General features: G+C 36.1%; 2 protein-coding genes across 13 annotated transcripts in view; both read left to right on the top strand.

Annotated features, from left to right (window-relative positions):
• LOC127938034 (SAM and SH3 domain-containing protein 1-like) overlaps window positions 1-3,161 on the top strand; it is a 184,820-nt gene extending 181,659 nt beyond the window's left edge. For all 12 annotated transcript variants that reach the window (XM_052534409.1, XM_052534405.1, XM_052534401.1 and 9 more), the window contains 2 exons: window positions 663-794; window positions 914-3,161. In XM_052534409.1, coding sequence (XP_052390369.1) covers window positions 663-794; window positions 914-1,174 — 393 coding nt within the window. In that variant the 3' untranslated portion in view covers window positions 1,175-3,161. The remainder of the gene's footprint in view (window positions 1-662; window positions 795-913) is intronic.
• Window positions 3,162-5,968: 2,807 nt separating this feature from the next.
• LOC127937997 (uronyl 2-sulfotransferase-like) overlaps window positions 5,969-16,733 on the top strand; it is a 50,421-nt gene continuing 39,656 nt past the window's right edge. Inside the window, exon 1 of the mRNA XM_052534354.1 lies at window positions 5,969-6,444. Within this exon, the coding sequence (XP_052390314.1) occupies window positions 6,246-6,444 (199 nt within the window). The 5' untranslated portion in view covers window positions 5,969-6,245. The remainder of the gene's footprint in view (window positions 6,445-16,733) is intronic.

The raw sequence follows: 16,733 nt of genomic DNA, 5'->3' as shown, positions 1-16,733 counted from the left end.
GTAAACACTGTGTCTCTGTGGCACTATCAAAAAAATCAGTGCTCTGCTTGTGTAAGCTTTGTACTTGGATTGTTGATTATTTCACAAAGAGGGCCAAGTATTGCCCTTATTGAACTAAATACAATAAAAAAACTGCTTGGTTTGCAATAGTATGAAGCCACATTGTGTATTTTAAAGATTGCCATTTGGCATGCAAACAAAGACATGCTGAAAATGGTTCAACTGGATCTTAGCTATGCCACACAGGGTGATGTTAGCATTTTTGTCCTGAATCTCACATTTAACAATTAAATCTTGCTCTCCTTGTAATGCTGTAATTTGCACATAAAGTTTGCTTGTTTGTGAGTCAACCTCCGTTTCTAAGAATGCTTGGTCTCCATCAGCCGTAAAGTCAATTAAAAAGCCACATGAAATAAACTTTATGATCTGATCATTTCTGTTGAGATGAATGTTGCGCTGCTCACATTAGCTTGGCGCTAATCACGGCTTAGCTTAAAACAATACAGCATTAGCAAGGCAAAATCTCATATTTGTCATATTTTGATGACTGAATCTGTGGGTAAGGTTGCTAAAGATGTTTTCCAATCGCTTAAACAAGGTGGTGAAATTCACTAGATCTTGTTTTCCTGGCTAATCTTTCATTTTCTCTCTGTGTTTCTCAGCACGGCCGCTGTGGTATCCCTCAGCTCTTAGTACAGAGGTACTCAGAGGACTTTCAGCAGCCAGTGAAGGACGTGGCGTCCAGTCTGGATCAGATCAGAGTTAAACAACTCCGCAAGGACCACCGCATGGCTGTGAGTTACTTCAGCAGATTCAATTATTTCATGTAGCACATGCATGTGAGTCAAATTAGAACATAATTCACTGCATTAGCACCAACATTTAGCACTTAGTGTTTTGTTTTTCTCCACAGATTCCCTCGGGAGGCTTGACTGACATGTGTCGGAAGCCAGTGTCTCCTGTTCACATGAGATCTGTGTCTGATTGGCTCGTGTCAATTGGAATGCCCATGTATTCTGCCCTTCTATTGGCTGCAGGCTTTGACACCCTGGATCACGTGTCATCCTTGAACGAGGTGAAAGTGAGGGAAGCGGGCTTGAAGCAGGACCATCACATACGTATTCTTCTCAGTGAAGCCCAGCTAGTCACAGCCAGCAGCTCAGGACAGTCATAATACTAACACGAGCTGTTATGAACTTGACTAAATGGATTAGACTTTGCTGGCGAAGGGACAGACCTGGAAAACAGCTGCCAAATTTTCTCCCAGCTTTCTGTTTTATAATCTCAGCCTTTTGGCAATTTCAGAAATGACTGATCTGGCTTCCAAGGACTGTTATTGTTTCTATGGAACCTTCTGTTGAAAAGCCTACATCTAGTTTTGGCCTGAAACATCTGCCTGTCGAAAGCAAGCACACTTTTTTCTGAGAATTTTTGCTTTTGTATGAATTTGTAGACTTTTCTGAATCCCTTTTTCAGGAAGTTTGAGAATTACTAAGGAAAGAAAAAAAATATTTAGTGCTTACTGAAGCACTTGAGTATCAAGAGAACTTCACCTGGCCAAAGCAATGTCATTTCATGCAGGTTCGTTAGTATAATATTACTTTATCACTCAAAGCATCCAGTATGTATATGAAAAGATGCGTTCTTTTGGGTGAGTCATTCCAAAAAGCATGACTTTGCCATATGGAGATATTCAGAGCAAAGCACATTTTGATTTCAGGTCAATTATTGGTCACGGTTTTAGAAAATGTGTACTATGTTTGTACAAACGGTTTCATTTTGTTTGTTTGTTTTGAAGGTGACATTTAAGCATCAATCCTTATAATCCGCTCAATATAATATTCGATATTCACAGCACATTTAATCTTCCCGGACTTCCAAACACACAATATTAAACGTGCATCCCTTACTCGGCTGTTATATCGGCGGTATATCAAATTTTATTGCAGCTCTATCAGTTTATGTTGCCTGTTATCTTGAAAATATACTCCTGCTTATTGTGTACCTCTTATCGTACTCATCTCTGATGCAAATGATGCATCACGCAGATGTAATATGCTTGCTGGAGTGAAATGTGTACAGGTGGTTTTTTTTGTTGTGGTTGTTTTTTTTTTTTGTCTTTTGTCCAAGATTGCCTTGCACTTTGACTGGGGTGTTGAAGACATTTTGAACTGTAAAAAAAAAAAAGCCTCAAGCTCTTGAAAGCACACAGTCTTAGCCTTAAAATACAAGTAAATCAAATCGAAACTTGACTCTTTCACTGACTAACTTACTGGAGTGTTCTGACACTAGTCAAATATACAGACTGGTAATTTACCCATTTGATAAAAGTGTTCAAAATTGGGAAGAAAGATCCATGAAGATTCATTTATTTTGTCATTCAGAACACAATGCAAATGGCATGTGTTTGTGTGTTTCAGGGAGAATAAAGTGTTATGGACATAACTTTTTCTTGCACACATCTGGTGATTCTCTCACCAAAGACAGCATCTGGCAGACTAGCTGACGTCTGTTAGTTACGTCACTTAGGCATTAACATGACGTCTTCACTGCTCAGATTTAAAGCATTCCAACACTCCAAACTAAGCACAATGAAGCGTGTTTCTCCCACAATCACTCTCAGGTTGGTTTTGATTGAGTACATTTAGTTGCTTCTACAAATCCTTTGGTTTTCTAGTTATAAAAAGACACCACTCGTGTTTCCCCAAGAACTTGCAGTTTTAGGAAACAGTGTCTTTTTGAAAGCGTGCTTCAGAATTGTATTTCTCCCTCATGTTTACTCGTTTATATCTTACCCAGCACAATTTATAGACCGTAATGCTCAAGGTTTTAATGAATGTTTTAAGCAGTAGAGAATCAATAAGATTCTTGTGTACCAGAATGGATGCTTTCACTTGAGTGCTTTGAAAACAATAAGGCTTTTTATGTGATTAAAATTGAAACTATATTTCATGAAATGATACTGTAAAAATGCACTTTATTAAAGAAAGTTGTTTTTTCAATTCTATTGTGGATAAAATGAGGTTACAAATTGACACGTTTATTATTTCTTTTTTCAAAAAGTTTTTTTTTTTTTTTCAGGACAGATGTTCATGGTTGAGGTATCAAATCTCAAATCTCTGTAAAAAAAAAAAAAAAAAAAAAAAAAAAAAATTTAAAAATTATAATCACTTGCTAATTAATTATAGAACTAACCATGACCAGTTAATTATTTCAACTTAAATGCTATAAAGCTTGGTCTTAATTACATATATGAAATGATTAACCAAGGTTGCACATTCTGTATATGTAATTGATATTTAAATAACTTATTTTTGCTTTTACATCAAATGTAATTATTAGCTGTACTATACATCATAAAGCAATACTCTTTCACCTGTAGTTAGTGACATGCTCCAGTGACCATTGTAAAATATATGTATAAAAATGATTTTATCTGGTTCAAGTTCGCTTATGATTGTTTATAAAGGTTGCTTGTGTATTTACAAACAAAATTGTCTTAAAATATTTGTCCCTTTGACGTGTAATAATAATAAAAAAAAGAATATCTTACACTGACTGCTTTCCTGTACTCTGTATTTTCAGCATCATTTCTCCAGTCTTCAGTGTCATATGATCCTTCAGAAATCATTCTAATATTCTGATTTGGTGCTCAAGAAACATAAACAGCATTCATAAGATGATACATTTCTTTCTTATGTGGTACTTTTATACAAAATGCTGACAGTTATGTCAATGACACAAACCCATATATATATATACAGTGGGGATCGAAAGTTTGGGCACCCCTTGCAGAATCTGTGAAAATATGAGTAATTTTCAAAAAATAAGAGAGATCATACTAAGTGCAAGTTATTTTTTATTTAGTACTGTCCTGAGTAAGATATTGTACATAAATATTTTAACATTTATTCCACAAGACAAAAAAAATGCTGAAATTCTTAATATAACCCTACTCAAAAGTTTGGGAACCCTTTGTTCTTAGTACTGTGTTCTGTTACCTGATGATCCTCGACTGTCTTTCTGTTTTGTGATGGTTGTGCATGAGTCCCTTGTTTGTTCTGAACAGTTAAACTGAGCAGCGTTCTTCAGAAAAATCTTTAAGCTCCTGCAGATTCTTCAGTTTTCCAGTATCTTTGCATATTTGAACCCTTTCCAGCAGTGACTTTATGATTTTGAGATTAACCTTATCACACTGAGGACATTTGAGGGACTCAAACACAACTATTTAAAAAGATTCAAACATTCACTGATGCTCCAGAAGGAAACAAGATGCATTAAGAGCGGGGGGTGAAAACTTTTGAACACAATGAAGATGGCCAAATTTGCCTTATTTTGTTGAAATATAATTTTTTTTCCCATTTAGTTCTGCCCTTCGTAAGCAACAGAAGATACTTGTATGTTTCCCGGTTCACAAATTAAGTACAATTTACCTTGATCTTCAAATTCCAAAAGTTTTCACTTTCAAGGCTGCTCAGTTTAACTATTCAGAACAAACAAGGGACTCATGCACAACCATCACAAAACAGAAAGACAGTCGAGGATCATCAGGTAACAGAACACAGTACTAAGAACAAAGGGTTCCCAAACTTTTGAGTGGGGTTATTTTAATAATTTCAGCATCTTTTTTTGTCTTGTGAAATAAATGTTAAAATATTTTATGTACAATATCTTACTCAGGACAGTACTAAATAAAATATAACATGCATTTAGTATGATCTCTCTTATTTTTTGAAAATTACTCATATTTTCACAGATTCTGCAAGGGGTGCACAAACTTTCGATCCCCACTGTGTATATATATATATATATATATATATATATATATATATATATATATATATACTTCATCTTCAAAAGAAGAAGAAGAAAAAATAACAAGGCCTTCAAAATGATGTAGAATTACATACCCATAGCGCACATATTTGATGCCTGCAGTAAAGATAGTCATTCTCACTGAAGTGACTACATTTCTCTTACCACTAGTATCAGCAAATAAGCATCCTAATTTGAGAACAATATTCGTGGGGAAGTCATGGCATATTGGTTAGAGAGTTTGACTCCTAACCCTAGGGTTGGTTGTGGGTTCAAATCCCAGGCTGGCAATAACATGACTGAGGTGCCCTTGAGCAAGGCATCGAGCCCCCAACTACTCCCTGGGCACTGCAGCATAAATGGCTGCCCACTGCTCGGGGGTGTGTTCACAGTGTGTGTGTGTTCACTGCTCTGTGTGTGTGCATTTTTGATGGGTTAAATGCAGAGCACCAATTCTGAGTATGGGTCACCATACTTGGGTGAATGTCATGGCACTAACATTATTATAATATTTTTATGTTATTTTTTTATTTTATTTTATTCTTTGATGGATTACAAAACCCCCAGGAAACTATATCCAAAATTGGGAGACAACCACAAACACAGCTTACAGCTAAATAGCTATTTTTCCCTTGTTCACCTCTGATTTGGCAAACATGATTATATTCCCAGTGGGTTAAATAAAGACATTATTTCATTTGATTTCGAATGTGAAATAAAAGATATTGTGTTGCACTATAAATAAATCCATTGTGAGGCAGACTGCTTTTATCATTCTAACACTTACTCACTTACATGGCTGAAGGAGTAAAATTTACTTCTGTTAGTTCAAATAGTCAAAAACTGCTCAGTCATGAACTTGACCCTTGGCTGAATATTTAATTAAAATTGTCCTTATTGCCCTTTGCTTCAACAGTATTTATTGGAAATATGGATCCAAAAGCACAGCTGTTTTTACACTGTAGATAGATCAATAGATAGAGATAAACATTGCACAACTATTTGTTGATCTTTCTTATGAAATATGTATTTTTTTATTTGAAAATATGCATTAGTTAGAATAATTAGTGGTTTTGCAGATGAATATGTGTGTTAGTATTAGTTTTTCTTGGGTTGCACTGATTCTGTCGCGCGCTTTCACGCGTCTTCCGCCTGGTGGTGCTAAGCGACGGCAGCGCGTGAGCGTGAGTCCATCCTCCGGTTGAACTTTTTCCTCCACATACAGTAATCTGACACCGACACTAACCCCTAAAAGCAAAGGATGGATTCCCACCTTCATTCGTAAGGGGGGGCAAACATCTAAACGCGTGTGCTCGCGCGCATTCATCTGTGAAGTGACCTTAGTTTTTGTTTAAATGTTGACTAAACAGTTTTTATCTAAAGAGGCGGATGGGTGACTACCATTCTCGGCGCTTCCATGTGAGGAGACGATGAAGACTTACAGCAGCAGTCCCCGTCTAAACACTCACAGCAGGAAGGGATTCTGGTTATCAGCTCTTGGGTTTCGCTTCTCTCTGCGCGATTATGGTTTCTGCATGGCCACACTGCTGCTCTTCTGTCTCGGCTCACTGTTTTACCAGCTGAACGGGGGACCCTCTAACGTTCTGCTGGAGATCAGGCAGTATCTCGGTAAGATTAGCTCTCTTCCTCAGGCTTTCACCAGTTTTGGAGACTTGTACCGTCTGCTGTCTCGTCACGGCATCAAAGTGTCCAACATTTCCGTTGTGTGTAGCCGAGCAGATGTTGGATTTCCTGAGGTTTCTGCGTGTTTTCTTGTTTAGGCGTGTTTGGACAGGTTTGCTTTTTTGCGTCCTCAACTTTACGCAAAATAAACCGTGTATGAAGTTAGCTTTGTGACGCTTGTGAGGGATATTTACACCCGCAGAGTTCATTTAAACAGACAGTTTATCCCAAAATAAGTTATCTGATAGGCTACCCACCCTCACAAAACTGTTACAAACCTGTGTGCGCACAATGCGATGTTAGGTAGACTCTTCCTAACAAATTAAAGTGAACGAGGACTCGGCGACTGTCATTTGAAGAAAGTCATGCAGATTTGGAACACCATAACCTTGACATGATAGTGCATGATGGCAGAATTTTCATTTTTTGATGAACAATCCCTTCAACTTCTAATAATATATAATGAAGAACTGTTTATTTTCTTGTTCAGTCTTTATGAACATACGTCTGTTGCTTTTAAACACAAGCAGTCCGTACTAGATTAGAACTAGACTAGAACTTCTTATATAATTGTTTTGTTTAATTATTGCTGAACATTTTTGTTGAGCTGCCAAAGGAAATGTGCAGGAGGGCTGTGAGATCAGGAGAGAGACACAGAGCTGACAGGTGTGTTGTTATAAAAAGCTGCCTGTGTCATTATGTTGGTATCAAATTGAAAATAACATTACCATGAGCAGTGCATGATTTTATTCTGCCGGACTGTGTTTGTGAAAGGGACTTCTCTGTCATTACATCTTAAGGATGTAATGTGCACATGGATCAGCCGTCCACTTATCGACAATTCATCTATAATCTTTCAGGTTATCTTAAACTATTAAACGATTAGTTCATTGAAAAATTTGAATTTCGAAACATCCTATGTGTAAGTGACTTTCTTCTTTTAGAATAATCAAATAAGAGTTATATAAAAAATTGACCTTGCCCTTCCAAGCCTTTCAATGTGGGTATGTGGGTGTTTGTTGTCAACAGATCAGAAGACGTGAAATAAAGTGCTCGCATCTGTCTCTCACACGGCTCCGGGGGTGAATAAAGGCATCCTGTAGCGAATCCATGCATTTTTTTTTAACATAAATATCCAGATTTCAAATGTAATAAACTATTTTTTCTCATTTCTGCTGACTGTTGGGAACTGGAAGATGTGCAGAGACGTTTTATTACAGATGTGCGCACTTTATTTCACATCTTCTGAACTGTTGACAACAAACACCCGCTTACCCCATTGAAAGGCTTAGAAGAGCAAGGACAGTTTTTAATATAACTCTGATTGGATTATTTTAAAAGAAGAAAGTCACATACACCTAGGATGCTTCGAGTGTGAGTAGAAGATGGAGAAATTGTAATTTTTGGGTGAACTAACCCTTTAAGGCTACTGTATCATATTTGATACACACATTTGTAAGGCCTTTTCTTTTTTTAAATGATCAAAACTTTGATGAAAAAAATACTGTTGTGTACAATCTTGCAACTTGCAACAATTAAAATGAAAGAGCTTTGTTTTAAATGTTACTGAGACGAATGCTTGAGATTAAGAGTGTTACAGCTGATATTAATATGCATTTAATGTACCATAAGTAGTTTGATACTGTTATAAAAAATGTCATAGGTTTCCGTTACAATTTAATCTTAAGTTTTATTATTGTTAGTCCATTTGGGATGCTGTGTAAAACACTGTTTTTTTTTTGGTTCTCAAGTATGATCTCAGTAATCTTACTATGTCATTCTATAGATTGGTCATAAAAAAGCCTGATGTATCAAGTATGATACAAACCATAAAGAAAATATCCAGTTTAGATATGCAGTTTCAATAAAACGTTCCATTAAAAAAAGTTATTCTGACTCTGACTAGTATTTCATACTGTATGTCAGGCTTTACAGAGTTAAGTTTCCTTAGATAGAAAGATGTAAACCAGTCAGTTATTGTCTGAACAGTGAACCAAAAATACATCTTATGGGCAGTTCAACCAAAACTGAATATTGTAATCATTTACTCCCCCTCATATTTTTCCTGCCTAACATCATCTTTTTTGTGCGACGGATGAAAATCATACAGGGTGTAACAGCAAGAGAGTCAGTAAATAATGGCTATGTTTTAATTTTTAAAGGTGAACTATTCCTTTAAGAATATACAGCGATGCATTCTTGAGGTCCACTCCAGCTTTTTCCAAGTGGCTGTTTAGTGGGTTCTCAACCACTTTCATCTGTCATCTGCTCAGTCCTCACCCTTTACCATCAACACCTTCATCAGAAGCACCCACGGTTGCCAGTCAGCTCTTAAACCCCAAAACACAGTAGTACATAGAGCCAGTCATGCCCACAGCATTAGCTTTGTAATGTTATGGCCACATGTGCATGTAGAGAGATCTGAATTTCTTATTTCAGCATATTTTAAGGTTTAATCTGTAAAACATCTACATTCCTGAATCAAGTTAAATGGGGGTCAACAGCTGACTTCCTCATCTGCCAGTGCAGAAACTGTCATTGCACATATATACATAGATACCTACAGTACCTAGATGTAGCGTATTCTAGATTTATTGTGGGAAATGTATTGTGAACAAATAAGCTATGGCCAGTCAGGGATGTGCTGCACTCAAAAAGCTAGGCAAAGGAAAACAGTTATATTAGTATATTATGGTATTGCCAGGGCATTTGCAGCTGCATAGAATAGGAAATTGTAAGCAAACAATTGAAAAACTGTGCAAATATTTAAGTAATATTAACAAATCAAAAAAATATATATTTATTAACTGGCTTTATTTGTTCAAAATTACAATAAAACTGTAATATTTTGGGATATTATTACAATACATTTTTTTTTCACTTTAAAATATTTAAAAATGTAATTTATTCCTGTAATGAAAAAGCTGATTTTTGTAGCTTATTATCAAATGTAAAAAAAAACAGTTGCTTAATATTTCAAAAGAGAAATAGAAATTGAAATAGTCAAGTGGAGCTTTATTGTCATAGAAATCTTTATAAAAAAGAAGAAATATTTTAAAACATTGTTTTAATGTTTAAATTTTCGTAAATACTGTACTGACCCCAAACTTTTATGTGGTGAATTAGTGGGAGTCACAGAGTCTCTCTCTCTTTTGAAGCAAGAGGATGAGCATCTGTCATGTTTACTTTAAGAGCAGGTGTTACTTTTGGCTGGGTTCTGATTCGGTGTGTGTACACTAAGCAAACAAGTGTGTGTTAAGTCACTCTTTTGGACGGTGCTCAAGGCAGCGCTGTTATGTAGCTCGACTAGTGTGAGGAAGCTCAAGATGGTACTAAGTCTTTCCACTCCAGTTTTACTTTACTTTTCAACTAGTTTTTGTGTGTTCGTTTTGGAGTTGTTGTTGTTTCAGTTGTCTAAAATCTGTAGTTTTCAGATCAGAAGTTGAAGTGTAGTGTTTGTGCATGTTTAAAAACTACAGACGTGCTTGAAATGGAAAAAACATCATGCCGGAATATAGAAACATTTAATTATTTTTTTATTTTTTTTATTTATTTAATTTAATATATTGTTTGTAGGGGAGGCAGAAAAATTACATACAGTAGGTTCCAGCATTTTAACTAGCCAGATCATATTCATTTTTAATTTAGAATATAGACAAACCACCGTAATCGTCTAGATGGGAGATTTTATTTTTCTGCCCTACATTAAACTATTCCATTTTTGTTTTCTATTAAAAACAAATAGCAGAACATGAATCTATAAATTTACCACTTCTATAATTCAAAGTGACTTCAAAATCCACAAATGCCTTTATACTGTATACTGTATCAGCTGCTGTCTATTAGTCATTAGAACGAAATAATGATGTTTCTGTGTCTCTGTCATTTACTCATAAGTAGTTTAAATCGGTGCATTGACCGATTACTTTCTGACGCTGCACTATAAGAAAATATTTTCATGATTTATTGCAACTTTTCTTTCTTTCAACTCAAATTTCTAATGAACCCCAAATTTTAAGGCAACCAGGTTAGGCTAATTACTTTAAGTAAAACAACTTGCTTCACATTCTTTGCGATCCATAATCGCAATCATAAGAAGTGAGAGCAGTGTTTTATAAAAGCAGACACATAAACAAGCATGCAATCCTCATTTAGATATCAGTCTCTGCCGAGCTTCACTTATGTACATGTGATTTTTTGGCAGGTCCCATCTTTGCTCTGTTATACAGCCTGCTTTCAGCGGACAGCTAAAGATACTATTCTCATTTTTTTTTCATTTATTCGTCTTACTCTCCCCCGGCTGACAGATTTACATGGTGATTTTCTTAAACTCACAGGCCAACTCCTCCAGAGAGGTGCAGGTGGGAGCTTTTGCAGCAGGAAATGAGTGTGCTGAGCTGTCAGTCATATTTTTCTGGGCATTTAATGTAAACAGTGTAAGTTGTTGGTGGGTGTAGGGTTGTCAGATTGCCAACTTGTTTAGTGAGTATTAAAATCCCACATTACTCAATAGTATCCTATGAGAGTGGAAAAACAGAAAGTGGTTTATAGACTGAAAGGACTGCACAGTAGACAATGTGGATCTATGGTTTGATATTTGAACTTTCAGTGAAATATGTACGTGGACAGAGGGAGGCTTGCTTGCCAAAGTGGTTTCCTGAATGTTTGACTGGGACACATAGCCTTTGTAAGATCAGAACTCCATTATTTTCTCTCTATTTCACATTAGGCACATATAAAAAATATGGCATGCAGTTGCATCAAACAATGGTATAAACATCATTCAATGTAAATTGTGATAATCGTAATTAATTATTCAAGGGAATAATCGACAATTATGATTTTTGTCATAATCGTGCAGCCCTATTTCACATATAGTAGATTTTTTCTTTTTTAATAATAACATGTGTAAATGTAATCAGTGTGAAATCTACATTTATATATAGGCTCATTTAGTGCATTTGGTTTCGAACAAAGCCAAACTTGAATTTGAGTGTTAAGATGTGAGAGTCTCAGTTTAATCATTAACAGTATCAGCTTCTCATTGAAAAGACATGCAAAACTACAAAACTATACCTATATTAACATACCGTTCACTGCAGTTTCCAACCGAAATGATCGCTAGTGGTGGTATAACACAGACAACTTCTATTCCTTTTCAAACTAATTATGATTTACAGGTGGTGGTTGACCGATATGTTTTTTGGAAAGCAAGAAATTTGAAATCATTTGACAATGGATAAAAAAATAAATGTGTAAAAGAAACATACTTATACTTTAGATGTGATATATTGGTCGACAACTAATTACAGGGGCAGATCATTGATAAAAAAAGAAGAAGCTTATTTTCGAACATTTGTACCATAGTGCATGATTTTTAAGGTATTACATTTTGAGATTTGCGTCACATAACCAGCTCCATATTTATGGCTTTTCTGATATAGCCTTGCACTTATGATGCAGAATGCTCAGATATGAGTTAAATGAGATATGTTAAAATGGCTTGTAGAAACAAAAGACTTATAGAAGCAAGCTAAAATGGCACTGGAAATATGTTTTTATCAAACGATTGCTTATGTTAACACTCTCAGGTAGGTTTAGTGTAGCTGATATGTTATTTTAAAATGTGATAGAGCAATATCTTTTAGCGACATTCAATTTCCGAAGTGGTGAGATAAGTCAACAGCCAATATTATAACACTGACAGATTCACGGCCACCTGTTTCAAATGGAATGCTCTTTTAATGCCAAATCACTGGACATTTCACTTTGAAAGTGATGTGAAACTGGCAAAATGTATATACAATAATTTTGCAGGAATGTTGCCATAAACCCTTTTTCCAATCTGGGTTGAGTCTGAGTTGGACAGCATGGAAATGTAATGCATGTATCAGCTGATGTATGTGTGTCTGTCCCATAAAAAAAGTTACCTTATCCTTAATCGAATACCTTTTAGTTATTGAACTAATTTTGTCAATTCACACTTTGAGAAAAAGGGATAAATGTTGCAAACTGCAACTGCAAACATAAAGTAGTTGCAGTTGTGGTTTAGACCATTTATCCTCTTTCCCAGACTACAAAACTGCAGATTTAGTTCAATTACAGCATCTAATCATTAATAAAACCCCAAAGTCATTAAAAATTCATTCTCCAAGTCAAATATAGAATTGTTTCAAATGAAAGCAGCTACACCCTAATTTCTCTGTATTGGAAATGTTTTTCTGTAATTTTACTCTACTCTTTACTATTCAATGCAAAAACTGTCTACTTTGAACACCAATTCTAGCCATTAGTGATCTTGAGTCAAATTTGGAAAATGTTATGAATTATGTTTCGCGGTGACTCACTGACAACATCTGAAACAGAAGAAGCAGTGTTGTGATTCTGTATAGCTCTCTTTGGTATGTCTTTTGGAGCTCAGCTCAAGTGCTTCTGTTGTTCCTTCCATTGCTGTGTTGAGTTCGGAGAGGACAGTCAAATATTTTGGCAGTGGTCTGTCAGCGAGGATCTTTTGGGTGAGGGAGATATGCTAGGTGTGGTATTTCACATCTGCACAAACTCCTTCTCGGAGAAGAACATCTCGCAAATCTGTAAAAAACATCTCGCAAATCTGTAAAAACACATTTCAAACTGTGATTCTCTCACTCAAAACAGATGTTGAGGAAGTCACATTAGAGTTAATGATAATAATACATCAACTTTTCAGGGAGCCAGATCTCCACTGTGTTTTGTACTAAGACGTTTGTGCCTTTTGCCCAACTGTTTTTCTTGCAAAAGGTTGATGAGGGCACAGCTGGCATCTGCACAAAGTGTGGGTGGCTCAGTCAGTTGTACTCTGGGTGAGGCACATTAACCAGCTCCATTAACACAGCAATTGAAGATCATTCCTGAAAACTTGCTTGTTTGGAGTGGAAATTCATTCCTTACATCCCTTGTCATTCCTGGTCCCCAAGAACTTAGGATCCTTTTTTGTGTTGTGTGTCATCTGTTACTTGTAAGCCGATTTCTCTTCAGTGATTTCATCTTTTTCTTTAAGGGGCATTTAGATTTTAAGTACCAAATTTGACAGTTTGGACTGAGTTGTTGGTCTCCTTGATGCAATACTGAATCTCTTCTACCACAAGATGGAGAACAAGTCAATTCAACAAGTAATGTCAGCATCAGATCTTTCCATCTTCATCCTGAGAACATAATCTACAAACTGCCTTCCAACAAGTGTTTGCATTTGAGCCTGTCTTTCTTTGTTAATGCTATTTTTTATGTTGCCATCTTCAGATATGTCTTATTGCTCCGCAAAATGTTTATGAAGATGAATTGCTCTGGCAGATCACTACATCTTGTTTGGAAGGGCCATGTGCCCTGCTTTACAGTTTGCAAGCCAGCTCTGTTTTACTAATGTACTGCTTGTGGAAGAACAGAAGTACCCGCTCTAAAATAGCAAGCTTAAATATATGCCTGGCAGATAGGGCAGCCATGCCCGACCCGTTGTGTGTAACCGCTCTGCACTTCTTGGGCAATGTGTATGTGTCTGTGTCGAGTGTGCACGCCGCTGAGCTTTCATGTTTTATGTAGGCCAAGATATGTAAGTGGTAAGTTGGTTGTTTTCAGTGTTTCAGTTTTTCCACAGTACCAGCTTATGTCCAAAGTCAGTTAGTTCAATCACTGCTGCCACTTCCTACATGCCACGAGTTCACCTTGTTCACTGATTCTCAGTTAGTAGGTCTTTTCTGTTCTGACAGGGTCATGGACAGCTACTGTAGGTAAAAACAATGCTAAATGCAAATAATGAAATGTTATTTAGTAATTTTAAATGAGGAGAAAACATTTTGCATATAATTCATAGTTGATGTCAAAGGCCATTGTCCATTGACTTGATGTAGAGGATCAGTTTAGTGTGAAAAGCTTGTGGGCATGCTCAGGATATGCAAGGATCAGCATCAGGATAGCTGTTGACTGTTAAATTTTTTTTAAATGCTTTAGAGAGAAGTCTCTTAGCTCACTAAGGCTGCGTTTATTTGATAAAAAATGCAGTTAAAAGAATAATATTGTGAAACTTTGAATAACCATTTAACAGTTTTTTTCCTCTAATGGCAAATCTGAATATGCTGATGTGGTGCTCAACAGTTGATAATATTTTTGTGGAAGCTGTGATACATTTTCTTTTAAGATTCTTTGATGAAGTTTAAAAAAGCATTTATTTCTAATACAAATCTTTTGGAATATAAAAGTCTTTACTGTTTGATTGATTATTCTGAAATTGATTATTCTGAGTCCTTGCTGGATAAAATTATTAATTTCTTTAAAAAAAAAATTTTTGTCTGATGCTTGTTGGTCTTAAAAGTGTCTACATCAGCTGCATCAGCATTAAACCTTGGCATCTGTCATCACTTTTGACGACATGTCTGTGAAAGTCCTTCAGTGGCTATTTCTGGCAGCTTGTAAGGGACAGCACCGTTAACATTGTTCATATACAGGGGTTGGACATCTAGCACAAGAGGGAATGGCACCGCATTGCAGCCCAAACCATCACTGATCCACCCCTGTGCTTTACTCTCTGCACACAGCCGCCTTAGTTGTAAGACTCTTAAGGCTTCTCCACAAAATAACTCTCCTAGATGTGGGAAGATGAATGCGGACTCATCAGAGAACAACCCATGCTTCACATTGTCTCAGATTTGTACTGCTGGCACCACTGAAACCAACAGCATTGGCATAAGTGACCAAAGGTTTAGCTATAACAGCCTGACCATGAATACTGACCCTGTGTAGCTCCCAATGAACAATTTTGGTGGAAACTGGAGAATCAAGGTGCACATTTAATTCTGGTAGTTTTATGATTCTTTGGATACAGTCCGGGTTAGTACAGCTTCTTCTTGCGTCATCAGTTACTCTTGTTGGATGTGGTTCATACTTTGTGCTGGTATGCCAACATTACCCTGGATACCGTGGCTCTCAATACACCACAAAGACATGCTGTCCTGCTCACAGATGCGCCAGTGAGACACACACCAAACATTTTCTCTATTTTGAACTCTGATAAGTCTCCCATTAATTTGTGTGGATTGCAATATTTAATGTACAGCTTTGCGATTGTTTTGCTTAATCAACCTTCAGTCCTGTGGTTTGTCTGAATTTCAGAAATGTTGATTTACATTACAAGCAAATGTGCAATTAATATTTCTGTTCATGTGATGGTACTGTTCTTAATGTGTTTTTTTCTTTTCTGAAGAAAGATAAGTGTAAAATTAAAATTTTCACTTGAGATTCAGAACCAGAGGGGGAGAAAATTAATTTAGAAAGATGACAGCATCATTATATTATTTTTACACAGAGATTGGTAGGTCTTTTAGTAAAATATTTGTTGTATTATATGCTAGTGGTGACCTTCTTTCAAAAATGGGAAAAAGCACTTTTCAAGTTTGCATGCCTGTAACTCAATGTCCTTATAGATTTTGGGTCATAACAATCTTTCCCTTTTGGGACTTTCATTTTTAAGGCTCTATATGGTTCCATTCCAGCAATATTGGAATCTCAATATGGCTCTGGGAGTAAACTGTTGAATTGTACACATTTTCAGTGGTCAAAAACCAAATGTGGGTCACTTTTTTTCTCTCTCTTTCTTTTAAAGAAGAAGGTCTGAAGAACAAATCATTTTGAAACTTGAAATGTATCCTTTTCCCTATATCAAAATAACTGCGTAGAACATACTGTCAGAGTGACATTAATATTATTTTTCCAAAGTTTGCATGTCCGTTACTGTAGAGTGTAAAAGTATTAAAGAGAACTCAATATGATTTTCAAATTCTGGTTCTTAATACATTTTTTGGAATTTTCATTTTCAAGGCCCTAAATCGTTAAGTTGATTTGACATGGAATGACCCTATATTTCTGCACATCACTTATTACATGGAACACTTACCACAGCATATATTATTAACATTATTTTAGAAAATTATTAAACACCACAAAATATCTTAAATCTTATCAAGGATAATCTTGCTGCCTTCACATATTTGCAAACTCAAGTTGCACAAGCCTGCATGTTTTTATGTGGTAGTTGTGAGTCTGTCAGTTTAATTGTCGTTTACCTCTGAATCCTTTGTGTTCCTCATTTAATGAATCTGAAATCACTGCTTTGAAGCATCACTGCTCACCTCATCTTTTCATGTCATTTCACTTAATTCTTGCAGAAGAGCTGATCAGTTTGTAGTCCTAAAACCTATTCCATTGGGAAT

Source organism: Carassius gibelio, chromosome A20, assembly GCF_023724105.1.
Source record: "Carassius gibelio isolate Cgi1373 ecotype wild population from Czech Republic chromosome A20, carGib1.2-hapl.c, whole genome shotgun sequence".
NCBI lineage: Eukaryota > Metazoa > Chordata > Actinopteri > Cypriniformes > Cyprinidae > Carassius > Carassius gibelio.
This window is presented reverse-complemented; position numbering and strand designations above follow the sequence as displayed.